This window comes from Anolis sagrei, chromosome 3 (assembly GCF_037176765.1).
Source record: "Anolis sagrei isolate rAnoSag1 chromosome 3, rAnoSag1.mat, whole genome shotgun sequence".
Classification (NCBI taxonomy): Eukaryota; Metazoa; Chordata; class Lepidosauria; order Squamata; family Dactyloidae; genus Anolis; species Anolis sagrei.
This window is the reverse complement of record NC_090023.1, coordinates 218357074-218384950: the sequence shown is the minus strand read 5'-3', so window position 1 is coordinate 218384950 and position 27877 is coordinate 218357074. Positions and strand designations below refer to the sequence as shown.

Genomic DNA, 27877 nt, shown 5'->3' with positions numbered 1-27877 from the left:
CTTCAGAAAAAGAAAGTATCTTAAACAATAAACATAATGTTCTTCGAATACAGAAGCCTCTTGGTATACACTGGGGTTTGACTCTAGGCTTGACCACCTCCTTCCCCCCTTCTCCATTGATACCCAAATCAATAGTCAACCCCTATTATACAGTGATGTACTCAAATAGTGTTCCTTACATAAAATACCAATATCAAAAATTTACATTATAGTATTTTCAATCTTTGGGTAGTTGATGCAAATGTAGATGCAAAATCCATTGATACTGAGAACCATCTGTAAATTAAACACCAAATTCTCCCTATATCCTATTGGGGAATCTGAGCTCAAATAAACCTCAGTTGGGTTGATTCCACCATAAATATAGCAGAGTCTCCCAAGTAAACTTCATAACCAGCAGAAACTTAGGTGTGGCAAACTAGGATAGCTTTCTATATCTTAGATGGCTCAGGGTTGCAGTCTGAACTTTAGGTTCAAAAATATGTATTGAAGTTAAAAATATATATTCTTGATAGAAAAGATCTTGGAGCTAACTAGCTTACTCAGTCTTGTCATCTAAAGGAGGTAAAAAGTAAAAAAAAATCAATGGAGCTACATTTTGCCTAGAGAGAGGCAAAATGTGTCCTTAATGGAAGAAAGAAAAGGCAGAAGATACAATGGAGATCGCATGGTCAACCCAGGGCAATAAAACTTAAAGAGGGAGTTCCCTCACAGAGTTCCATTGCTACATCATTAAAGGGGGAGGAGACAGTGGCTAGCAGGAGGAGTGTAGACAAAGCCCTTTTGGGAAACATGCATAGGAATGTGGGTGGAGGAATCTCTCAGCCTAATCTTATCTCTGGCCTAGCTACTCATGTTGTGCAGTCCAGAGATGAAACCCAACATATCCTTTTAAAGTAAAGAATGGTATTCTCTCACCACAGCTTTTTAGCTTTGGTAGCCCTACTTCCAGCTGTTGGTGTCACTGTGTTTTTTGGGGGGAAATTGAGTGGTTGAAGCAACTATGATGTCTTCTCAAGGGGAGCAGGTAGGACTATCCTTTTCTTCAAACTCAGAGTGGTCCTAGCCACACAAAAAGCCATATTCATTTGTTTATCTTATGCTTGACCCAACAGAAAGTTGCTCAGATCCTTCAGAGTTCTGATGGAAAGGTGCGAGGTGTTTGTCTTGAGGATGGAACCGAAGTGAAGAGCCACCTTGTACTCTCCAATGCATCTCCACAACTTACTTTTTTAGAATTAACGCCTCAGGTAAGCTGTGTTTTTGTCTGTATAGAAAGTTCACAGGAGGACACTTTTGAGAGGTCTAAATCTGCACTCTGTTGTAATTAATTCCTTCCCTACAAAGGAGTAAGATGTCAAGAGGTTGCAAAGAATTTGGAGGAGGTCTCTTTGCTCTCAGATCCTGAAGGACAAGGAACTAAGGTTTGCCAGGAAAAGAACTGGTTGAGTGGGGTACTAGGACAGCAACTCATATGTTGCTGTCCTAGTGTGCTGGATGTTGTGCTGGAAGACTAGAACATAAAGGTGACTGTTGCCCTAGGTGTCACATCTTTTCTTCCTCCCTTCCATTTGGACTAAGCTGAAAAAGATGAATTTAGTTTACCTGTACAGGAGATGCTAGATTTCCATTTCATCCTTGATACTGGCATTAATGTATATGCTCAATTTGCAAAGCCTGTCTCTTTCTCTCTTGCAAAACCATTGGAATATGGATGGTGAAGACCTGGCTGTGAGACCAAGCCTTTGGGGCAGTGCAATGAGCAATAATAGAATCATGTCCTGAGATGGTTTTTAAGCAACTGGTTTTAAAGTGGATATAAGTGATTTTAATGTTTGTATATATTTATGGTTTTATGTCCCGGGATTGAATGTTTGCCATATATATGTTGTGCTCCGCCCTGAGTCCCCTACAGGGTGAGAAGGGTGGAATATAAATGTTTTAAATAAATAATATGTTTACCTATGGCACTGAAATTTCCTAAAACGAGGTCAGAAGATTTGTCCACCTTTCCCAGGCATGGGCAAACTGTGGCCCTCCAGGTGTTTTGGACCTCAGTGGCTGAGGGGGGAAAGAAAAGGGCCTGAGGCCAGGAATTGTGGGAGTTGAAGTCCAAAACGCTTGGAGGGCTGAAGTTTGCTGATGCTGTAGGTTTCTCACCTGCTAGACCTAGATATCTCTTTGAACTGTTAGGAACAAATATATGTGATTAAAGATAGATCTTTGTTTGACCACAAGGAACAAATATATGGCAATGCACACACACACAAAAAAACCAGCAGTTTTTCAGAAGTATTCTTGTCAGTGCCCAAAATCATCTACCCTCCCTTAAAACATCTTGGTTTAAAGAATGCTCTCAGCAGACCAAAAATAAAGTAGTCTTCATTAAAACAATGTAGTTGGTTTACTCACAAACTTCATGTATTCAGCATACAGGTACATTGCATATCAATCCAGTTACAGATAGGATTTGAAGTACTTTCTTTGTGGAGATAATTCAGGGCATTTTTCTTACAATCAACAGTCCATAGTCTAAAGCATCTCTCCAGTCTATTTCTACTGACTTCTAAAATGGAGTCTGAGATTGAAATAGTCCCAGATCTGATCACATGGTCAGCAGCCCCTCCCACATTATAGAGTTAAGGGAAAACTGCATACCAATACACACATACACAATACAGTAAGCAATCTGAATTATATATATAACAAATAACTAGTGGAAGCTTGAAGAAGGTTGCAATTTCCAACAGTATATGCACAAAGATGGAAGGAATAAATTATCCCAACACAAGAATATAGGCCAATGACACTCTATGAAATAGCATAAATGGGTAAATTGGCCATACTTATTAAAAAGAAAGTGTTTACTAAATTAAGACAGATTTGGATCTTTTTATTACCTTTTCACAACAATAATGAAACATTTATCAATGTTGGGATACATGAAATACTAGAGTTGCCTAAAGCAGAATTTTGGTTATGCTGTTGTGTAAAGGCAGTAAACTAATAAGTGATAACAACCATCAGAGTGAAAGTGGGAATTTTTTAGTTTTTGACGTATACCATTGTGTAATTTTGGTAGTTTTATATATCTAAAATGCCTGTGTGTATTTTATTTTGTCTCCTTCATGAATCAAATGTACTTTACGAATATCTTTATGGGACAAGGCATGAAAGAGAGAGAGAGAGAGAGAGAGAGAGAGAATTTAAGCAGATTAATCTTTAGTTTGCTTCCAGCCTGTTTCCATTCTCTTATCTCTTGCTGTCCTTTCTAGGAGTCGCTACCTGCAGAGTTTGTCCAGAGAATCTCCCAGTTTGACACACGCTCTCCAGTCACCAAGATCAATGGTGAGTATTGCAGGATGGTTAAATGGTCATAAAATTCCCCACAAAGGTATCTGTTGGCTCATAAGTTTCTTCCTCGTGTAGTCTGTGAAATGCGCACTAATGGGTTTCTGTGCGCATGCGCAGAGATTTCGGAACATTCTAGATTGAAAGATTTTAGGCGGGAGTCCCGCCCACCCTCCCAATGGTATAAGAGGCAGTAGGCGGAGTTCCGCTTCAGTTCTTCTTTCCGCGCGACAGCAGAAGCACTTCGGACTTTCTCTCTCTGTTTTACTTACCTGTTATCGACTCGGACTTCTCTCGACGATCCTACATTCTCCTACCCTCGACTTCGGACTGATCACGGACAGGCTAGCTATGTCGGCTTTATCTTTTAAAAAGTGCTCGGCTTGTGGAGTTAATCTCCCAGAAGCCGATAGACACAATAAGTGTCTTTTGTGCCTTGGGGAAGCCCATAATCGCTCTGCATGTGAGATCTGCAGAGCGTTTACATCTCGGGCTCAAAAGAGCAGAGACTCCCGTCTTAAAGCTCTTTTATATGAGCAGGCACTGGCCCCTGAAGAGACTCGCCAAGCCGCACAAAGTCTCTCTCAGCAGCCCTCTCCCTCCCCCCTCTCCGGGGAACGGCCGGGCTCCTCCACTCAGCTGGAAGAAAACCTTGCGGCTGGGACTCCTCCCCCGGGGGACGAGCCGCCGCCGAAAAGACCCAGGGCCTCCAAACAAGTTGCTCATAAGAGCAAATCTAAAGAAAAGCAAAATAAGAAAAAGGGAAGGCAACTCTCTGGCTTGCAGCCCCTGAGTCCTCCCACGCTGGCGCCGCCGGCCCAGCTGCTTGAGCTCTCGCCGACGGAGCAAACCGCTCAACTTTTAGAGCTTCAGGAGCCCCCGGAGCTCCTCCCGATAGAGCTCCTGGACTCCCAAACCGAGCCTAACCTGCCTCCCTCTCCCTCCCTCCAGCCTGCCCAGCCTCCCAGAGAACACCCTCCCTCCCCGGTACCGGCCCCTCCCACCTCTCAGGCTGAGCGTGGCCGTTCTCGGCCGAGCCGCTCCAGGCGCCGGTCCCGATCCTCCTCCTCCTCTCATTCTCGGTCCCGATCCCACACTCCCCCCCCCAAGCGCTCGCGCGGACGCGACCCACGCGATCGCGATCCGCGCTTCCCTTCCCCGTACGAATATCCCTTTCCCCTCTATCCCCCTCCTCCCTTCTACTACCCTTACTATCAAGGGGAATACTCGAGGGACCATACCCCTCCTCCTCATCCTTATCCTCATTCCTACCCTCCTCCTTCCGCCACTATCTCCAGGCCCCCTCCTGAACCTCCTATCCTTCAACACCAGGGAGCGCCACCCCCGGATCCTGCTACTCCTCAACAGGACCTCCACCCCGACCCAGACATGGTGGACGCTGAATCCTCCAATGATTCTCCTCCCACTGCTGCTCTCCAAACTGAACCGGATCCAGACCCTTTACAAGCAGAAGAGTTTAAAAACTTTTCTGCTTTATTAATCAGACTCTCCAGATCACTCAATCTGGCCGTCCCCCAACCTACTAAGGCTGTGGATGACCCTTGTTTTACTTCATCTGAACAACAACGGCCCATGTCCACTATATTGCCCACTTTACCTTATCTTTTAGAGGTTCTCAAAACGGAAGGTGTTTCTCCAGCCCTGGTTCCAGCCACGCCTAAGCGGGCTGAGAATCTTTATCGCATTGACCTCACGGCAGCTTCATGGCTTGCCAAACTGCCCAGAGCCAATTCAGTTGTTACAGACGCCCAACCCAAACCAGTTCAGAGGAATCAGGCTTCCCCCTCAGACAAAGAAGGGAAGAAACTGGATGCTATGGCAAAAAAGTTTTATTCCTCTGCCTGCCTTTTTGCCAGAATGGCACATTATGGCGTCTACATGAGTGTGTACCAGACACACCTCTGGAATAAAATCTTGCCTTACCTTGATCTCCTACCAATGGCTGATCAACCAATGGCAAAGGCCTTTGCTCAAGAAGCACTTCTTCTCTCTAAGCTCCAGAAGGACTTAGCGAAAAACACAGCTGACACATCTGGCAAACTCATTGCTGGAGCAGTGGCCTTGAGACGTCACGCCTGGCTCAGGGCATCCACTCTTTCTCCCTCAGCTCGCACGCTGATCGAAGATCTCCCTATGGATCAAACAGGATTGTTTAATCCAGAAACAGATTCCCAGTTAAAACATTCCCATGAGATGAAACAAACGGTCACTAAATATGACCAACAACCTTATCAACAGAGGCAGAGATGGGGCAATTATTATCATTACCCCACCTATCAAAGAGGCCGTTACAACCCTCACTCCTACAGAGGAAAACAACGTCCTCACTCATCTCCTGCCACCACCGGGAAGCCACCTGTTCCCTTTAAGGGTCAGTATCGGGGCACTAAACCACCAGATAACAAAAAGCGGTGTTTTTAGCCCTCCTCCATCCCCACCATTGCATCTACCTGATCCTTCCCCACCCTCCACACACACCACATCCACCTCACCACTGTACCACAACAGACTCCATCCATACTTACCTGCTTGGCAGTCCATAACCAATGACACCTGGGTCCTCCGCATAGTAGATGAAGGTTACGCCATTGAATTCCACTCTCTCCCTCCACTGGGAAAAGTTTTACCAACTCAATCCTCTCCCATGCTTTGGGACGAGATCTCCTCTCTTCTACACAAAGGGGCGATTTCCCCTGTACATCCCGACCTGGCTCACACTTGCTTTTTTTCCCGCTACTTCCTAGTAGACAAAAGGGACGGAGGTCAACGCCCCATCTTAGACCTCCGAGGCATTAACAAATTTATCTCACCTCGCAAATTTCGCATGGTTACACTACTCAACATCCTTCCTTTCATCACGAAGGGAGCATGGCTCGCCAAGGTTGACCTCACTGACGCATACTTCCACATCTCAATCAGACATGACCATCGCAAATATCTCTCCTTTGCACTGGACAACCACATATTTTCTTTTTCCGTATTACCCTTTGGTCTTTCCTCTGCCCCAAGGGTCTTCACTAAATGCATGTCAGTAGTAGCTGCTCACCTACGCCAGAACGGCGTAACAGTTTTTCCATACATAGATGATTGGCTTTTTTCAGCGAAATCTCGTTCCCAGCTCCTCTCTGACATCTCCTTCACCTTGTCTCTCTTACAGGAACTTGGACTTGTCGTAAATTTCGACAAATCCCACCTCATACCTACCCAGCGCATCCATTTCATTGGTGCCCTGATAGACTCCACATCCCAACGGGCTTACCTGCCAGAAGACCGCTTCTCCAACCTCTGCCAAGCCATCAACAGCCTGCTTTCTTCAGGCCGGTCCTCTGCATGGGCTATCCAATCTATCCTTGGCCATATGGCGTCCACTACAAGTGTGACTCCCTTCGCCCGGCTTCGCCTCCGCCCACTCCAGTCCTGGTTCCTGGGCGTATTCGATCCCATTCACGACTCACAATCCATGATTCTTCAACCTCCCGCTCACGTCCTGAGCTCCCTCCTGTGGTGGACAAAGGAATCCAATGTGTGCTCAGGTCTCCCATTCACACCCCCACGCCCGTCTCTGTCACTCACAACAGACGCCTCTTCCCTCGGCTGGGGAGCACACCTCCGGGACTTGACGATCAGCGGCCGCTGGTCTCCCTCAGAACAGAAACTCCACATCAACGCACTGGAGCTACTAGCAGTGGGAAAAGCCCTCCGGGCTTTTGCTCACCAAGTCTCCAACCGCACCATCCAGGTAGTCACAGACAACACATCAGTAAAATTTTACCTCAACAAACAAGGGGGAACCCACTCCCCAACACTCCTCTCCATATCATCAGAGATCTGGGAATGGTGCATTCGGAGGAACATATTCCTCATTGCAATCCACCTTCCGGGGAAAGACAATATCCTGGCGGACTCCCTCAGCAGGACTCCGACCACGACCCACGAGTGGCACCTGCACCCCAGAGAGTTCAACCTCTTGACCCGTCACTGGGGCCACCCACAAGTAGATATGTTTGCCTCCCCAGACAACACACAGTGCACACTCTTTTGCGCGAGGCTCCGCCCTCACGTATTCCCAGGTTGCTTAGGAGACGCCTTTCTCTTTCAGTGGTCTCAGGGGTTCCTCTACATCTTTCCTCCCCTTCCTCTGCTCTCCAGAGTAGTGGCGAAGGTCATCACAGACAGGGCCAATTGCATCCTGATAACCCCATGGTGGCCCAGACAACCATGGTTTGCCCCTCTCCTTCACGCTTCACGAAGAACGTTCCTTCGCCTACGATCCAGCCCGGATCTTCTCACCATACAAAACGGACTGATCTACCACCCAGATCTGCCAACTCTACGCCTCACGGCGTGGAGGATCACACCATAACCCATCTCTCTGAGGCTGCACGACTTATTATCCAGGCAGCTCAGAAGACTTCCACCAAAAGAGCTTACACCTATAAATGGTCGAAATTCAAGTCTTTCACTCACCCCTTGGGCTTTGAGCCTGACTCAGCCCCAGTACATATCGTATTAGATTTCCTAGTTCATCTATCCTCACGGGGTTTTTCCCTCTCCTCAATTAAGTGCTATCTCGCAGCACTCTCCTGGTTTCGGAGGAAATCAGGTCTACCGTCCCTGTTTCAAGATCCGTTGATACAGTTATTTGTTAAAGGTTATAAAAATGTTCACCCCCCAGTTTCCCCTCCACCCCCGGCTTGGAGCCTTGAGCTTGTATTGTCTCAACTCTCCAAACCTCCCTTTGAGCCCATGGCCTCCTGCGACATCTCCCATCTTTCCTGGAAGACGGCGTTCCTAGTGGCCATTACCTCGGCAAGGAGGGCCAGTGAGCTCGCTGCTCTTCGCTCAGATCCTCCCTTTATTAGGTTTCATGAGGATAAAGTAGTCCTTCGGACTGACATTACCTTCCTTCCCAAAGTTGTCTCCAAGTTTCACATGTCCCAAGACATCACTCTCCCTGCTTTCTTTCCTAACCCTTCCTCTCCCTTGGAAGTTGCACTCCACGCGTTGGATGTCAAAAGAGCCCTCTCCTTCTATATATCCAGGACAGCCTCATATAGGAAATCTCCTAGACTTTTCCTAAAATATCGGAAAGATGCCTTGGGGGAGCCAATAACATCTCAAAGACTATCATCATGGATAGTATCCACAATTCGCTTAGCTTATGCTTTGGCTCACAAAGAACCTCCTTCAACTATCCATGCCCACTCTACGAGGTCACTTTCAACATCTCAAGCCTTTCTCCACGGTGTTCCTGTCCACGACATCTGCAGAGCAGCAACCTGGACGACACCTTCTACCTTTGCCTCTCATTACAAGCTCGACATCCTCGCCAAGAGGGATGCAGCCTTCGGCAGAGCAGTTCTTTTCTCCTGTGTGGCATGACCCACCTCCAGGTTGGTAGCTTTACAGTCACCCATTAGTGCGCATTTCACAGACTACACGAGGAAGAAATATGGGTTGCTTACCTGTAAACGTATTTCTTCCAGTGATAGTCTGTGAAATCCGCACGTCCCGCCCGTCCTCCCCTCTTATGTCATGCCTCTTTTCCTGGCTGCTGTCTGGCGGCAAGGAACTGAAGCGGAACTCCGCCTACTGCCTCTTATACCATTGGGAGGGTGGGCGGGACTCCCGCCTAAAATCTTTCAATCTAGAATGTTCCGAAATCTCTGCGCATGCGCACAGAAACCCATTAGTGCGGATTTCACAGACTATCACTGGAAGAAATACGTTTACAGGTAAGCAACCCATATTTCCACGGCCTTGCAAACAGTCGATAAAGGAAGAGGCACCATGTGGGTTTTAAAAAGTAATGTTTGAATCTACCCCGAGCCACAGTAAAGGTTTTATGATTTGTTTGTGCTTAGTTAAAGGAAAGAAAATCACAAACGTATGTAGCAGGATAAAAAAGGAAAAATCTTTAAACATTCTCATAGAATGTAGCAGATGCAAGAAAATTGAAGTATCATGTGTGGCCAACAGAGGGAACAGGATAATTACTAATGAATATTATTAAAAGGGATTTAAAGGATTCAGATGTGTGCAGTATAGAATCCACACTTAAGCCGATGCCTATACTGAAACCAATTAAGATGGAGTATACCAGCATTTTTCAACCTGGGGGTCAGAACTCCTGGGAGGGCCCAAGGGGTGTCAGAGGGGTCGGCAAAGACCATCAGAAAACACAGTATTTTCTGTTGCTCATGGGTGTTCTGTGTGGAAGTTTGGCCCAATTCTATTGTTGGTAGGGTTCAGAATGTTGTTTGATTATAGGCGAACTATACATTCCAGCCACTACAACTCCCAAATGTCAAGGTTTATTTTCCCCAAATTCCATCAGTGTTCACGTTTGGGCATATTAAGTATCTGAGCCAAGTTTGGTCCAGATCCATCATTGTTTGAGTCCACCGTGCTTTCTGGATGTAGGTGAACTTCTCCAAAACTCAAGGTCAATGCCCACCAAACTTTTAGAGTATTTTCTGTTGGCCATGGAAGTTCTGTGTATCAAATCTGGTTGAATTCCATCATTGGTGGAGTTCAGAATACTCTTTGATTGTAGGTGAACTATAAATCCCAAATTACTACAGCTCCCAAATTTACAAAAAAATTACAAAATCAATCCCCCTCCAACCACACTAGTATTTAACTTCGGGCATATCAGGTATTTGTGCCAAATTTGGTCCAGATAATGAAAATAACTCCTGCATATCAGATATTTACATTATGATTCATAACAGTAGCAAAATTGAAGTAGCAACTAAAATAATTTTATGGTTGGGGGTCACCACAACATGAGGAACTATATTCATTAGGAAGGTTGAGAATGACTGGATTATATGAAAGGTGTAGGGCAATGTGCTTTCCTCCTTGTTTTCCTCCACTTTTTGTACATTTCTCCCAGAAAAAGGAGCTCTGGAAATATTGAAAACTGTTGACTATGTTGTGATATTTTGGGTGGTCTTTGTGAAGATATTTTGCATATATGTTTTCTTATTTATGTATATAAAACACTTTTGAATCCCCCTTTCGCCCTGTGAATACTCAAAATAATTTACAGAAAAGGTGTATATTGTATGTGTGTGTGCATGGATTGATATATTTCCAGAGTTTGGAAGTAATACATTATAAAGAATGTTATTATTATTTGAAACACAACAAGATGAGTCCACAGTAGACAAGATTACTTTGCTGACTGTTGTATTAGATCACACGTCGGACACTTCCCAAGTGTCTAGGACTGTGAGATGTATCAGCGAATAATGCGTGATGGTATTTTTTGAGGTAATGAGGGCATAATAATAGGTCCATTGTGGAAAAACATAAGCCTTTGTACATGTTCTTTTTTTTTAGTAGAATGAATAACATTCTCCTCCTTCAGACTCATACTCTTAAGTTAGTAACTCAGAAGATTCCTTATACTGCATCATACCATTGGAATTTGAAAACCTGGCTGTTCCGTTGTGCCTTCCCGGATTAGGAATCCCCACCCCAAGCCCTAGTAGCACTTTAGCACAATTAATATTACTGCACACCGTACTTTAATCCCTACGCCCCTCTTATCTTTTCAGCACTTTTAACCGTGTACCCCTTTCACCGGCCGAACCAGTTTTAAATATGTCTTGATGTATTGTTATTGCCGTCTTGCTAATTTTTGATTTTGATTTGCTTTTGATTTTGAATTGCTTTGCTATTGCTTGTTATGTTCTCTATTGTACTGTGTTTTGTGGCTTCGGCCTGTGTAAGCCGCATCGAGTCCTTCGGGAGATGCTCGCGGGGTACAAATAAAGTTAATAATAATAATAAATAATAATAATTGGTCCATATAGGTCTGTATTGCCAACACTGATTGATAGCAGTTTTCCAGGTTTCAAGCTAGCGTTGTTTCCAGTTCTATCTAGAGACAATGAACCCAAGTCCTTCCACAAGCAGTGCCTTGACTGTCCCATTGAACTGTAGCTCTTTCTTTATATTCTGCTCTCTGAAACTTCTTCAGCCCCCTAAGTATCTTATGTAGGCTTTCCAAAAATGGAGCACTGATGCAAACCTATCCTCCTTTCACCCAGCCGTACTGCTTGCTTGGCACTAGGAATAGCTACATATCCAATAAAGACAAAGGTGCATACATTCAGGTTTGCTGACTTGTGTGATCTTCCCAATAGCTGCACCATCTGGCTCTAAAGAAATGCTAAATTGGTGCAATTAAATCCATATGCTTTCTAATAACTTGGATGTGAAAAGTATGATCTGTGACTGTGACACGGAGACTAAGATGCAGGCAGGCTGTGCTTTATTTGGTGGACTCACCTTGTGCAGCTTGTCTCCACAGTGGCTGTAGATCGGTTGCCCAATTTCCTAGCAGCCCCAAACAGCAGTGATGGCCACCCCTCACCTCATCACCAAAGCTCTATTCATCTCAATTGCGAAGACATAGAGACTGTGCACCAGGCCTTTGAGGATGCCTGCAAAGGGAGGCCATCTTCCCGGTAAGTACAAATGGATAGAAGAGATGCATTATTGCAGGGGTGTCAGACTCATTTTCATCGAGGCTTACATCAGTCTTATGGTTGCCTTCCAAGGGCTGTGGAATTCATGGATGGAGAATCCATGGATACAGAGGGTCAACTTTTTTACATAATTGCTGGTGCTCTTTAGTTTTAACTGATTTTGGATCCGCAGATGTTATCAAACAACAACTCCCATCTGCCATGTGGACTGGGATAATGGGAATTGAACCCAATAGCACTTGTGGCTCTGAGGTTGGGGGAAAGGTTAAAAGACATTATAAGGTTGGGGAAGAGGTTAAAAGACATTTTAAAGTCAAACAATGTTGAAGCCTGTGAATCCTCTGAGGACGAGGATTTTCTAGTTCAGCCTGGTGTTTCTGTGGGGGAAAGTGTATTTTGAGATGATGGGAATGTTTTGGTTAGATCTGTTGTCGGGGAAATAGGGAGTGATTCTCGTGAGAATCGGCCAGACATTAACTCTGAAAGGAATGTGGAGGCAACGGGGTGGGGGTGGGGGTGTTACAGATAACCCAGCATTTACAGATCAGATGGGATAGTGCAAAACAGAGACAAATCCGGAGTTCCTGGAGACTGAAAGATAAAGGGAATGCAGATGTGAGAAAGAGTGATGTAATGGGCAAGTGAGAGTATTCTCAAGAAATTGGTATCATTATTTGGTGGGGAAATCAGTGTTTTAATTAGTCAAATTGCCTGTTATGGGAGCTCCGAGTAAGAAGTTCTGTTCTTGGGTCTGTATCCTGTTCTACTGTTTAAGTTCCATGCCTCCTGTTTGAATTACAACTCTTGTTTCAAGCCTTTAGGATTATAGTCAAGTTCAAGTATCAAGACTTTGGGTTATGGTCATGTTCATGCTGTCAAGCTTTTGGAGATAATTCTAGTTTTAAGTGCAACAACCCTTGGATTACAGTTTTTTGCTTTTGCCTTAAGTGATTTTTGGAATTCCTATTCAGAGTTGGCTATTGCTTTTTGTTAAGCTTCTGGAAATCTAGCTCATGGGTGTATTTTGAAACTGTTTTATATTAGATACTCTTTTCTTAATAAATTTACCATTCTTGTTCATTTGTGTGGTGTTTGGGTGAAAAGGGGGATCAAGTAAGCGGCTGGGTTGCAATAGACAACATACCCACAAGCCTTGTATCTAAATTCAAACCCCACCAGCCTGACTAAACAGAAGAAACTGCAGCCTTCCAGATATTACTGTATCACAACTTGATATCTAATGAGGAATACTGAAGTTGTAATCCAGCATCTGAAGGGCCACATAAAATAACATGGTGTCCCAAATTCTGCCCACATTCCTTGAGTTTGATACATGTCCTACAGTTTGCCCTATCTTGGACTCGGCAAGAGGAGCAAAAGAAAGAAGTAGAGTGGCTTAAAGCTTTTGCCTGTGGTACCGTACATCTACAATAGATATGACCAGATCATAGTCCTTGGGTTCTGCTGAACAGCTTTCCTATAGCTTTCAGGCAGTGATGGGCACCTAAATATGCATTGACCCGAGTATCAATTTCCCATCAGTGTAAAAAGAGAGGTTGGGTGTATTACACTATCCACTTAGATCAAGAATGTGCAACCTGCAGCATTAGGTTGCTGCCTTGTTTCTTTTGTTTTGTAAGAGTCAAAAATATGTTTATACCTCTCATTCTCTATCTTTCTGTATATGTAGCTTTTTTGTGTGCCTATGCGCTTTCCAGTCCTAGGAAAAACAGAATGCATTGTCAGGCTCTAAAGTTAGTGATCTGCTGACTTGAAGTACAAATGATCATAATATGAATAAGATGAGATGGGAGAGCAGGCATCAGTCAAATCTTGTGATTTTCAGGGATTTTTCAATTGAGGACTAAGCAGACTAATTGCAAGCCAGCCACATAGGGGCACATCCACATGATAATGTCTGCACTACATTTATTCCAGAGGCTGAAGGTTGGCAGACAACATAATCATTATGGGTGGACAGCATTAGCAGATCCGTGGGCCAGATTGTTGCCATGAGCACATGCCAAAAACTATGCCAGTCCCAAAAATAGGGGGAAATGAAAAAATAGAAAAAAACAAAAAACAAATGGACTTATTCTACCATTCCGTGGTTTTGTTTGTTTGGCTTTGGTTTGTAGGGCTTTTTTCAGGCTTATTTCTCCAACACCTTTCCTGGAAACATTGAGTAATAGAAAAATGTCATTTTTTGCCTAGGGGTGGGGTGTTGTTTTGTTTGTTTGTTTGTTTGTTTGTTTTTTGACACTGTAAATGCATTGGGAGCTCTTGGGAGGAAACATGGATTGAGGGATCCATAGTCTGTGGCCGACGCTTTTCCTTGCAGTTTCTAGTGTTAAAAAGTAAAATATTTTTCGTTTGCTCTTTCTTTATATAAATGTATCTGCGTATCCAGGCCCATCTTTCTCTCTCTCGTGATTATTGTATTGAATTCATACATCAGAGTTGTTTAGATTGCTTTCCCTCCCTATTGTCAGAGCCGAGGCCCAGACCAGCTATAAAAAGAGAGCGCAAGTAAAACTGACCAGTGCAGAATCCCAAATTGTTCACACAAGTATCGCTTTGCAGTTTTCCTAGTCTCAAGCCTTTATCATGATGCAATCCTGGTCTAATGAGATAAAGCCCATCTTCCAGTAAAAACAGATGGATTTTGTCAAGTTCACATCTGGTATATTTATAATCCTGTGGATGCTTTGGGAAATTCTGTTTCGTGAGCAGACAGATATACATGGTTTTATCCATTATTTTAGACTGGTGTGTCTGACAGGCTTTTGCCCCTGGAATGAGTGTAGTGAAACATTTCATAGAATCATAGAATCATAGAATCATAGAGTTGGAAGAGACCTCATGGGCCATCCAGTCCAACCCCCTGCCAAGAAGCAGGAACATTGCATTCAAATCACCCCCGACAAATGGCCATCCAGCCTCTGCTTAAAAGCTTCCAAAGAAGGAGCCTCCACCACACTCCGGGGCAGAGAGTTCCACTGCTGAACAGCTCTCACAGTCAGGAAGTTCTTCCTAATGTTCAGATGGAATCTCCTCTCTTGTAGTTTGAAGCCATTGTTCCGTGTCCTAGTCTCCAAGGAAGCAGAAAACAAGCTTGCTCCCTCCTCCCTGTGGCTTCCTCTCACATATTTATACATGGCTATCATATCTCCTCTCAGCCTTCTCTTCTTCAGGCTAAACATGCCCAGTTCCCTAAGCCGCTCCTCATAGGGCTTGTTCTCCAGACCCTTGATCATTTTAGTCGCCCTCCTCTGGACACTTTCCAGCTTGTCAACATCTCTCTTGAATTGTGGTGCCCAGAATTGGACACAATATTCCAGATGTGGTCTAACCAAAGCAGAATAGAGGGGTAGCATTACTTCCTTAGATCTAGACACTATGCTTCTATTGATGCAGGCCAAAATCCCATTGGCTTTTTTTGCCGCCACATCACATTGTTGGCTCATGTTTAACTTGTTGTCCACGAGGACTCCAAGATCTTTTTCACACGTACTGCTCTCGAGCCAGGCGTCCCCCATTCTGTATCTTTGCATTTCATTTTTTCTGCCAAAGTGGAGTATCTTGCATTTGTCACTGTTGAACTTCATTTTGTTAGTTTTGGCCCATCTCTCTAATCTGTCAAGATCGTTTTGAATTCTGCTTCTGTCCTCTGGACTATTGGCTATCCCTCCCAATTTGGTGTCGTCTGCAAACTTGATGATCATGCCTTCTAGCCCTTCATCTAAGTCATTAATAAAGATGTTGAACAGGACCGGGCCCAGGACGGAGCCCTGCGGCACTCCGCTCGTCACTTCTTTCCAAGATGAAGAGGAAGCATTAGTGAGCACTCTCTGTGTTCGTCCACTTAACCAATTACAGATCCACCTCACCGTAGTTTTGCCTAGCCCACATTGGACTAGTTTCCTTGCCAGAAGGTCATGGGGGACCTTGTCGAAGGCCTTACTGAAATCCAGGTACGCTACATCCACGGCATTCCCCGCATCTACCCAGCTTGTAGCTCTATCGAAGAAAGAGATCAGATTAGTCTGGCATGACTTGTTTTTGATAAATCCATGTTGACTATTAGCGATGACTGCATTTGTTTCTAAGTGTTTGCAGACCACTTCCTTAACAATCTTTTCCAGAATCTTGCCCGGTATCGACGTGAGGCTGACCGGACGGTAGTTGTTTGGGTCGTCCTTTTTTCCCTTCTTGAAGATTGGGACCACATTGGCCCTCCTCCAATCTGCTGGAACTTCTCCCGTTCTCCAAGAACTCTCAAAGATGGTTGCCAATGGTTCCGAAATGACTTCCGCTAGTTCCTTCAATACTCTGGGGTGTAGTTGATCTGGCCCTGGGGACTTGAACTCATTAAGAGCGGCCAGGTATTCCTGGACGACTTCTTTCCCAATTTGGGGTTGGATGTCCTCCAATCCCTCATCCACTCCATCTTGCTGAGGTTGAAGACTCTCTTTTTGTGAGAAGACCGAGGCAAAGAAGGCATTAAGTAGTTCTGCCTTTTCCCTATCCCCTGTCAGCATTGCCCCATCTTCTCCTCGAAGAGGTCCTATCGCCTCCTTGTTTTTCCTTTTTCTACTGACATAAGAATAGAAGCCCTTTTTATTGTTTTTAATGTCCCTGGCAAGTCTGAGCTCGTTTTTTGCTTTAGCCTTGCGGACCTTTTCCCTACAGGTGTTGGCTATTTGTTTGAATTCTTCTTTGGTGATTTCTCCCTTTTTCCACTTCTTGTGCATGTCTCTTTTGTGTCTTAGCACAGTTAGAAGTTCTTTGGACATCCATTCTGGCTTCTTTGCACTTGTCCTATTTTTTCTCTTTGTTGGCACGGTTTGCAATTGCGCCTTGAGTATTTCACTCTTGAGAAATTCCCATCCATCCGTAGCTCCCTTGTCTTTTAGTATCTGTGTCCACTGAATGCTGCTCAGCGTTTCCTTCATTTTTTGGAAATCAGCTCTCCTAAAGTCCAAAATGCGGGTTTGACTTGTCTTAGTTTCGGCCTTCCTTTGTACCTCAAATTGCAGGAGCACATGGTCACTTGCCCCTAAGGATCCTACCACTTCGACCGCATCGATCAGGTCCTCCGCATTTGTTAGGATGAGATCAAGAGTAGCCAATCCCCTTGTTGCCTCTTCTACCTTCTGGACCATGAAATTGTCTGCAAGGCAAGCGAGGAATTTGTTGACTGTGCCTCCTGCACGGTTGACTATTTGTGACGATTTTGCATGATATTCCATTGCAGACTCTCTGCGAGAACAAAGGATTTTGCTAGTATCTCCTCCCTGCTCTTTCTCTCTTTCATTATTATCATTTATTCAGCACTTTTATGTGCACACACTATAATTTACAGTTCCTCCTGTAATTCACCTTGACACCCAACCTGCTACAGTATAAATTGTACAGAAAGGAAATTAATAGTCCAAGTAAAATGTACATGAGATTTGTTTATTAGCTATTAAGGATTCTGCTTTCAGAAATATGATGGTGCAGCTGGTATGTTTCGTAATGGACGAAATCCTGTTGGTGATGGGTGCTGGGATAACCTGTAGTATCAACAGAAGGCTGAGAGGGGGCATGTTGGCTATGTTTAAGTATTTGAAAAGATGTCACTTTAAGGAAGGGGCAGACTTGTTTACTGCTTCTCTGGAGACTAGGACACAGAGCAATAATAATAATAATAATAATAATAATAATAATAATAATAATATAAGCACTGACAAAATTACCATCTGTCAGGCAAAAGGCCACCCTACTCAGATCTGCACACATTATTCACCAATACATCACACAATCCCAGACACTTGGGAAGTGTCCAATGTGTGATCCAATACAACAGCCAGCCTAGTGATCTTGTGTGCTGTGTACTAATCTTGTAGTGTTTCTGATGATGATGATGATGATGATGATGATGATGATGATGGAGTTCGGCCTAGACAAATGTGCCACAGTGGCATTAAAGAAAGGAAAAATTACTCACAGCAAGGGCATTGTTGTTATTCATTCGTTCAGTCATTTCCAACTCTTCGTGACCTCATGGACCAGCCCATGCCAGAGCTCCCTGTCGGCCGTCACCACCCCTAGCTCCTTCAAGGTCAATCCAGTCACTTCAAGGATGCCATCCATCCATCTTGCCCTTGGTCGGTCCCTCTTCCTTGTTCCTTCCATTTTCCCCAAGCATAATTGTCTTCTCTAAGCTTTCCTTTCTTCTCATGATGTGGCCAAAGTACTTCATCTTTGCCTCTAATATCCTTCCCTCCAATGAGAAGTTGGGCTTTATTTCCTGAAGTACGGACTGGTTGGATCTTCTGGAGATCCGAGGCACTCTCAGAACTTTCCTTCAACACCACAGTTCAAAAGCATCTATCTTCCTTCGCTCAGCCTTCCCTTCAGTGAGGGCATAGAGATACCAAATGGACAAACCATAAAATGCAATCAACCTATAAATATCTGGACATACTAAAGTTGGACAATATCAAGCATGGGCATGTGAAAAATGTACCGTAAAAACACAATGCAGAGCAGAAGAGAAAACTGGCAAAAGAAGGCTCTCCATGAATACTTCCTAGGAAAAATTGAGAGCCAAATTGACAAAGAAAAAACATGGATGTGGTTCACAAATGGAACTTGGAAAAAAGGAGACAAAGGAGGGCCTGATTCTGGCAGCCCAAGAACAGGCCATTAGAACAAATGCCATCAAAGCCAGAATTGAAAAGTGTAGACTCTGCAAGGAAGCAGATGAAACAATAGATCACATCCTCAGCTGCTGCAAGAAGATCACGCAGGCAGACTACAAGCAGTGGCGTAACACCACTGCTCGGATGATTCATTGGAACTTGTACCACAAATACCATCTGCCTGTGACAAAGAACTGGTGGGATCACAAGCCGGAAAAAGTTACAGAGAATGAACATGTCAAAGTACTCTAGGACTTCCAAATTCAGACAGACAGAGTTTTGGAGCACAATACTCCTAACCTCACGAATGTGTTAAAAAACAAACTATGAATCGTTGATGTTGCAATTCCAGGCAACAGCAGGATTGAAGAGAAACAACTGGAAAAGCTGACACAATATGAGGATTTAAAGATCAAACTGCAAAGATTCTGGCACAAGCTAGTCAAAATGATTACAGTGGTGATCGACACACTGGGTGTAGTGCCTAAAGACCTTGGCCTGCACTTAAACACAATCGGCGCTGACAAAGTTACCATCTGCCTGCTGCAAAAGGCCACCTTACTGGGATCTGTACGCATTATTCACCAATACATCACACAGTCCTCGACACTTGGGAAGTGTCCAACGTGTGATCCAATACAACAGCCGCAGAGTGATCTTGTTTGCTGTGGACTCATCTTGTTGTATTTCAAATAATAATAATAACTTTATTTGTATCCCGCCACCAATTCCCGAAGGGACTCAGGTGACTCACAAGAGCAGGCAATAGTGCAAACATACAATACAACAAAGTACATAAACAAAATAACACAATGACAATAAGGTCCACATAAGCAAATTATATAATAACATCATATAAAACCCCTACTGACTTAAAACAGTCAATAAAACACAGCACTGGGTGGATTCAAATTGCTGGAAAAAAAGATTCCACCTAAATGTTAGGAAGAATTTCATAATGGTAAGACTGTTCGGCTTTAGAATATACTGCCTCTTCTTAAAAACCTTCTCTGGATGTTTTTAAGCAGAGCCTGGATGGCCATCTGTCAAGGGTGCTTTGACAGGAGATTGGATTGGATGGCCCTTGTGTTCTCTTCCAACTCGATGATTCTAACCTTAATACATTATTGCATATTGTGCAAGGAGCTATCCAGTGCTGTCTTGCACCTTTGCCCCAGGTACACAAAAATGGACAGCTCCTAGGCATAGCTTTAGGTATTAACCATTGACTAGCCACTGGGGTATGCTCAAGTAGTATCCAGCTGTCCTTGTCCTCCTGGAGAAGGACTACCCTCTGCTTCCCCATGGCTACTGCTGTAGCTTCACTGATGAGGATTTATGGTCTGACAACAGTTTAATAGGTCCTGACCCTTATATCCCCAATCCTGTACTTTGTTCGCTAGGCTACATCTGTCCTCATAACTGCAAATACATGATTCATTATTCAAGGTTTACCATATTAGTTTTATGGCAGTACTGAGGAAACTTTAATTTCCGGATTATTTGGGCTTCAGTGCTCGGAACCCTGATGCTCTCACCAACATTGAGGGATTGTGGGAGTGGTAGCTTTGGAAAACCAAAGCTTATCAATCCCTATTTTTTGAAAATTGGACCTGAAATAACTTTTACAGCGTAGAGTGTTTATGATCAGAAAAGTGTCCCTTCCCATTCCAAACAATAGTCACCCTTCCATTTCCATGGACCATTCTCAGTCCTTATAAGGGGGGGGGGGGGTTCCTCCTCACATGGAGAAAGAGATCGCCCTAATTATTTTTTGTTGTTTTGCAAATATTGACATGATCTGGTAATGCCTCCTTTTTGTGTAAGAACCTGCCATTTTGCTTTCATGAAGACTTACATTCTAATAACTGTGAGTTTCTTATTCATGGTGGTTACTCAGTAGGTGTTGTATGTGAGCCTGTTCTGTCTGTGATTGTGTCTGATATTCATGCTGATGCTCATGATGGGAATGATGTTCTTGTTGGAAATGATGTTCATGTTGATCCGCATGATGGGAATGGGTATGGTGTTCCTGATGATGGGCCTGGGGATGAGGGTTTGCTTGGGCCGGAGATAAGTTCAGAAGAGAGGGCTGAGCAAGGCCACATTCCTGGGAAAGACCTTTCACTGCTTTTCTTAGAACAACTGTTTGAAAATAATGCTGAGATTGATTTGCCCAGTGCAGAGGGAGAGGATAGTGAAACCTTGGACAGAAAGCACAGTTTTTGTAAACCGAGGCAGAACTTTCAGAGACTCAGGCATTCAGTTTGCCTACAGCGAAAGAAAGATAACAAACTGTTATCTAGTGGGAACGTCAAGAAGAATGCTTTCCTTTCAGTTTGGAGTTCTGGAAAGGGTTTATAATGATTCATGGGAGACAGTTTCCTCAGTCAAGTCAACGTTATTACTTTATCATGGTCTTGCTTTCAAATGTACCAAGTTGTTGCCAAGCTTAATTTCTGCCCAGGAGTTTCCTGCTGTTTTGTCTCATGGTTTCAAGTACCTTGCTTCATGGATTTCTATGTACTGTTTATGAACCTGGTTTGTCTTTGAAGTTTGGATTTTGGACTTTTACTGTTTTGCTATTTTTTACTACTTTGCCTACATACACTCTACAATAAACTGCTTGCTGATTTTACCAAGCTGGTGTGATGTTTAAGGTCAGAGGTGTTCCTGCTCGGGAATACGACAGTAGGTTTTTGTAGGTTTAGCATGTAAGAAGGGCAGTATTAGCCTGTTGTGTTATCCCTTTGTTTGCTTTGAATCTCCCAAAAAGTTGTTCCCAGACTTTTGACCACCTTCGCTTCCTATTTCAAAATACCAGAACAATTATAATAATAAAAACATAAATGGAATGGCTAACATTATGAATGCCGGTGTAAGAAATCTTACACTGAGATTGTTCTGAATCAACTATACTAACCTGGCATTCTCCAGATTGGACCACAACCACCGTCACTCCCTATCTGGCTCATTGATGGCAGCTATATGTCAACACTGGAGGGTAGCAGGGTGAATACATCTGGATCATTGACCCCATTAACAGGCCAGCTATAAGTGTCATCCTTGTTCTTTTAGGCCCATGATTGAACTGTGCATTCCATCTGCCCTGGACCCCACACTGGCTCCCCCAGGCTGCCACGTGGTCTCGCTCTTCACTCAGTACACCCCATATACTCTGGCTGGAGGGAAGCAATGGGATCAACAGGAGTGTGATGACTATGCTGACCAAGGTATGACTATTTGACTGAGGATGTAAAAGTCTTGTACAGCATCTGGAAGGGGGAAATTCTTGAACTTTCAGGAAGGCCATCTAGCATTCTATGTATTTAGAAAGAACAATTGGTACACTTACATGGGTCTGCTTAAGGTTGGTTGGAATCGGAATCTTGCAGAAGGATTTAATTAGGATATGTGCATATTTTAAGTCTTTGTGATTGCAGAATGCTTGAATTCCAGCAGGATGTTTCAGCCTTTAATGGAACTCTAATGTTGGGACATCTTAGGTTTTGTGTGTGTGTGAAAGTGTCAGGAGCAACTTGAGAAACTGCAAGTCACTTCTTCTGTGAGAGAATTGGCAGTCTGCAAGGACATTGCCCATTGGATGTCTGGATGTTTTACCATCCTGTGGGAGGCTTCTCTCGTGTGGAATTGACAGACGGGAGCTCACCCTGCTCCCTGGATTCAAATTGCTGACCTTTTGGTCAGCAGTCCTCCCGGAACAAGGGTTTAACCCATTGCATCAACCGGGGGCATCTTAGGCAAATGATATTTGATCTAAATTCTCATTATTTCTTCTTCGGGAATATTTCTTCTGCTTATAGTATTTGATTCTATTGAAGCCTACGCACCTGGATTCAAAGCCTCAGTCATTGGTAGGGAAGTTTTAACACCTCCAGACCTCGAACGGATCTTTGGTCTACCTGGTGGGGTAAGTATTTGTTGAGAATCATTACCATAGACCCTTCTAGTTTGGAATAGTTCCCTGCAAAGCCCTTGTACTGCAGCCTCGCAGAAGCATCTGATGGCTGAAGTGATACGTCAGGCCAGGTAATTTTTCACTCTCCTCCCCTTCCACAGTGAAATAGTTTTGTGAACTGACCCTATGTGCTAAAACTTATCATGCCTTAGAACTCAGAAATTACAAATGATCTTTACGCTTGAAGTGTAACCTTGCCTACCACTCCAGTCCTCATACTTTCTTTATAGGTGTGTTCTTAAGTTGCATTTGTATGTAAGTTGGAACAGGTGCATTATAACTCTAGCCAAATCTATCTATCTATCTTTGGGTAGCATAAGGAAGGGTTAATACCCCCGTGTGTTTACTTTTCTGACTGTGGCCCTGCCCAGAAGACTTTGCCTCACTTTCTGATCCTATTACAATTGGATTTTGAAAAAGTTGGCTTATTGTGGAAACAAGGATTGGTGATAAAGCTTCAGCGGAGACACCTTTTCCCAGGGATAACTCTTTCAGGAATGAATTTCCCTTCCTAGGGTCAGATTTCTCTCACTTCCTGATGTCTCACCCTTTTCTTAACTCTGAGTTGTTTGTAACTCTAGGACTGGCTGTATTGGGATGTTGGCGGGGTCCACTGTTTTCAGAGAGATCTGCTAGCTCTGCCTCTTTTCTTTCAGAATATATTTCATGGAGCCATGTCTTTAGACCAGCTGTATTTTGCCCGGCCAGTGCCCTCTTACTCTGGCTATCGGTCTCCAATCCAAGGCCTGTACATCTGTGGAAGTGGAGCTCATCCTGGTATGTGCCTTGTGTGGCTAGATAGGATGTGTCCCAACAATGAAAAGTAAAACCAGATCTAAAGTAAAGGGGTTGATAGAGAGCCCAGAAGCAGGGCAGTGTTCTCACCAGGTTGCTCGTCCAAAGCTTGTCTCAAAGTCAAGAGTAGATGTACAGATGTTGAGTATGTCCTACTCTCGGTACGAAAAGGAGGAGTGGGAAGAAAAAAGGAAAGTGGCAACACCTTTCAGACAAACTGGTTTTTATTTTAACATGGGATTTCATGGATATAAAGCCACTTCTTTAGATGCAGAGCAGAGTTATATTAAGGCCTCAGATGTAAAGCATATTTATACACTTGTGGAAGTTGAACTGTGTGATCAGATCCAGAAAGATGTAGTGTAAATCATGAGCCCTATCTCCCAGGAATTTGCTCCCATGTGCTCTGTCATCTGGGTTCGTGGATGCGGATGCAGTCAAGCTGCTTACTCCTTGTTGAGCGAGTGGGCCTATTAACAAAAGACCCTCCTCATAAATGTACAGCAGAGTAACTTATTAGGATCAGCATGACCCAGCACCAGTAGCCAAAAGTCATAAAAAGAACAACAAACACAAAGACCAATGTTAATTCTCCTTAGGAGGCTTTTCTTTATAGCAAAATAGTAAGTTGCAGTATTTATAAAAACAAGGTTTCCATAACACAAATAAAGTTGTTTATACTTCTTTCTTTGCTTCCACGCTGGTCTTATTTCTCATGCAGATAAACAGCTTCACTCTCACTGAGCTTCATTTCACACCAAACTTACACAGGAGCTCCACACATTTATTTATTTATTTACTATTCTTGTATACCGCTGTATCTCAAGCCCGAGGGCAACTCACAGCGGTTTCCAAACAGCAAAGACAATAAAAACAGCAATAATTAATATACAATAACAGTTAAATTACACATTTCCATTAATAATTAATAAGCAATCATCAATACACAGTTATCCCAAATCCCATCCCTTATCACCTCATCATCCAAGCGTGATCCAAATTCGTCGTCCATTGTTCCGTTCCTATGTTCACATTTCCAAAATTGCACTGAATTACTCAAATGCCTGCACAAACATCCAGGTCTTCAACTTCAACACATGAGGTCTTTGACCTGGGGCTTCTCTCACCTCAAACTGAGGCGTACTAACACTGGTACCGTCTCATACTGAGGCCTTCCCATACCGAGGCTTCTCTCATACTGAGGGCAACTAACACTGAAGCATACTAAGCTACAGATATACCTACTTATATTGAACTGCAGCTTTTGCTGAGTCATTGCATCCATTTAACCCTTTCAGTGATTGACTCACATATCTGTAATTAAAATACCTAGTTAATTTTTAATATTTCTGACACTCTTTTCTTTCATTGTCTCAATTTCCTTCCTAGGAGGAGGTGTCATGGGTGCTGTGGGTCGTAATGCTGCCAGGACAGCCCTGGAGGATTTCAAGAACTTGTGAGCCAATCAGAACTTATTTTGCTGCTGTGACTCAGGATAAGAGACCTAATCAGTTTGCAAGCTAATCATTCCAGCAAACCCTCTAGAAGCAAATCTTTTAACCTGGTTTGAGAGAGACTTCGCAAAGATTGCCACCCTCAAAACTGGTTGTCCCCAACATGCAACGGTCAGGGGATGTTGCTGGTCAGTGTTTTTGCAGTCATACCCAAACATCCTACAAGAACATTGGTGAGAACAAAACCAACCTTTGTATGTTTCCAACTTTTGACAACTTTTTAATCAAGGGACTTTTTTGGCAAGATTTATTCAGAGGGCGATTGCCTTTCCCTTCCTCTGAGGCTGAGAGAATGTGAATCACCAAGGTTAACCAGTGGATTTCCATGGCTGAATCCTGGTCACCGAAGTTCTAGTTCCAATGCTTAAGCCATCACACCATGTTGGATCTCAAACCAGCTTTACAAATCAGTTCACAGACTGTTTTATGCTATACTGTTATGCTTTCTTATTGGTGCTCTTGATTTCTAAGTAACTTCCATTTTCTCCTTGGGCTAGTTGGAAGGTAAAATCTCCTCTTCCTTCTGAGGGAAGTAGAGGTGAAAGAGTGAACAGTTAGGTTAGATCAGGCATGGGCAAACCTTGGCCCTTCAGGTGTTTTGGACTTCAACTCCTACAATTCCTTGTGGAAGTTGAAGCCCAAAACACCTGGAGGGCCAAAGTTTGCCCATGCCTGGGTTAGATCCTGTTCCTTGACCAGGAGTATCAAGACCTGCTGGATTCAGAGTGTCAGAAATAGTCCTACAGCATCAGGATTTCTTCCAGAAGTCTCAGCTGTGCTGAATTTGCATTGCAGAGCATCTTAATAATTTCAGTGCATCAAGTTGTTAAAGCAGGAATGAGCAGAGAGCAGCTGTCCAGATGTTGGACTTCAACTCTCAGCAATTTTTATTATCAGCTATACCAGGTATGGGCAAACCCAGGCCTGGAGGCCGAATGTGGCCCTTTGGGCTGTTTTCTCTGGCCCTCCTCTCTCTCACCATCTTATCCTTTCTTCCTTCCCTCTCTCTTTCCATCCTCCCTCCCTCCTTCCCTCTCTTCTTTCCTTCCCTTCCACCCTTTCATCCTCCCTTCCCTCTTTCCTCCCTTCTTCCCTCTCTCTTTCCCCTTCCTTCCTTCCTTCCTTCCTTCCTTCCTTCCTTCCTTCCTTCCTTCCTTCCTTCTCTTTTTCCTTCCTCCTTTCCTTCAGCAGGAAGTTTAGCTGGGAGAAGAGAGGGTTGAGAGGGAACATGAGAACCATATTTCAAGATTTAGAAGGGTGTCCCATTGAGGAGGGGGAGGGAACTGACTTTCTGCTGTTCTAGAGACCAGGGTAAAAGGGAGCAGTGGTTTCTAATGGCAGGGAAAGAGATTCGACTGGAAAGATTAGGAAGAACTTCCTGGAGAGTGACATAGGCTGCCTCAGAGTGTGGTGGTCTCCTCCTTTGGAGGCTTTTCCACAGAGGCTGTCTATTGGAAGTGCTTTGTTTGTGTCTTCTTGTATGGCAGTGGGTTGGACTGGATGACCCTTGGGGGGTCTCTTCTAGCACTAGGATTCTATATCAGGAGTAGGCAACATGGGGTCGAATGGAGACACTGTTTCCACCATCTCATCCTGACCAGGACCAACCCTTTTGAGATCAAAACGTTTTCCATATTTCCTTCACTTTCTGCCTCTGGAAGAGAAGAAGAAGGGGAGGAAAGGGCAGGGAGGGGGCTTGGGGAAAACTCCTTTCCTTCTTGCCCACCCACCCTCCTCCAGCCCGTCATGTGACCCCCAAGTTAAAAAGTTTGCCCAAGCCTGAGCTATAGTTAGAGGTTGCACTTTACCCCCATGCTTGTCTTATAACATAGCCATTTGAAAACCATGGCTCTGAAAGCTGAACAACCTGCCCCCTATCTCTGAAAATAAGCTTAAAGTCTAGACGTTTCGTGGTCTCTGGGAACTTGGAAACACGGCCAAGTTTTGACAGTATCACCTTAGCGAAGGGACTAGAACAGTCTGCTGCCATTCATGCCATCTGACCTTGTGCTCCCTATCCAAAGCCAGTTATGCCTGGCTGAGCTCCGGTCCAAAAGAGCCATATTTCTCACTAGCAAAGAGCAGCTGCTTGCAAACACCTTTCTGCGCTCTGACTGCAAATCCAGGCTAGAGGTGGCTGCAAGCCAGCTGCCCTCTCTGGCAAGGCGCCTGTTGTGTTTTGCAGGAAGAGGCATCCGATTCACAAATCAGTTGAGCCGGTGTGCTTGGCTTCTGTCCAGTTCCATTCCATTGAAACCAGTGGAAATAAATCAGCTTAAATCTAAATACCCCACTTTAATTGGCACGTGGACTGCAGCCAAAAGAGTGTCAACGCAGTAAGGGAAATCAATAACTAACTTTCCTCCATAGCTATGATGGATTGATTCCATGTGAAGAAATGATTGCAAAATCATTGCAGGCTATATACTTAGAAAATATGTATCAAAGATTAAAGAGTTTTTAAAATCTGAAAACCTGATTGTCCTTTGTAATAATGTTTCTTCCCTTTTGTCAGGATCTCATCAACCATGCTTTAAAATGGAAAATCAAGCAGTAGTGCTGGTAACTGGTTTTGTTGCTGGGATTGCCCACAATTTCAGGGTGCTCATTCCCAAATATCATTGCTGAGCAATATCCATACATTTCAATGTGGCCTGCCTGAGAACCTGGCATAAAACTCAATTGAAATAAATGGCGTTTGTGAGCAGCAGTAGCTGGCGGACTTTTCCAAGGAGAAGGAAATTATCTAGTGCTGACAAGCTTCTGGGTTTTATGTAAAGCTATTCAATTAAAGTCATAAAAGTAGACATCTGAATGTTTCCTTTGAAGAAGCTGAAAGCACGTTAGACAAAATAAATGAAGGGTGCCCTCTTCCCCAACCCCGCAACAAAAATGTGTCAAACAAACAATATGTTGCCTGAGATATAATGAAGTCCAGGATAACTTTTCTTTCTGCACCATTGCACTGGTGATTCATGTCTGGTATGCATCCTCCTATAACCTCTGGTGGTTTGGTTTCCCCTCTAG

General features: G+C 43.9%; 1 protein-coding gene across 1 annotated transcript; it reads left to right on the top strand.

Moving 5' to 3' along the window:
- Nucleotides 1–856: 856 nt before the first annotated feature.
- On the top strand, nucleotides 857–27324 carry PYROXD2 (pyridine nucleotide-disulphide oxidoreductase domain 2). Its single transcript, XM_067465879.1, has 8 exons — nucleotides 857–1027; nucleotides 1116–1250; nucleotides 3276–3348; nucleotides 11696–11852; nucleotides 21641–21795; nucleotides 22387–22493; nucleotides 23198–23318; nucleotides 24726–27324. Exons 1-8 carry the CDS (start codon nucleotides 1004–1006, stop codon nucleotides 24794–24796), a joined length of 843 nt encoding a protein of 280 aa, XP_067321980.1. The 5' UTR covers nucleotides 857–1003; the 3' UTR covers nucleotides 24797–27324.
- Nucleotides 27325–27877: the final 553 nt, after the last annotated feature.

What these genes read in the sequence shown, in the direction of transcription:
- PYROXD2 (XM_067465879.1), top strand. Translation starts at nt 1,004, where the DNA reads ATGATGTCTTCTCAAGGGGAGCAG. An exon ending in AAAGGGAGGCCATCTTCCCG is followed by an intron (nt 11,853 to 21,640) that starts GTAAGTACAAAT and finishes TTGTTCTTTTAG; the next exon opens with GCCCATGATTGAACTGTGCA. An exon ending in TGGAAGTGGAGCTCATCCTG is followed by an intron (nt 23,319 to 24,725) that starts GTATGTGCCTTG and finishes TTTCCTTCCTAG; the next exon opens with GAGGAGGTGTCATGGGTGCT.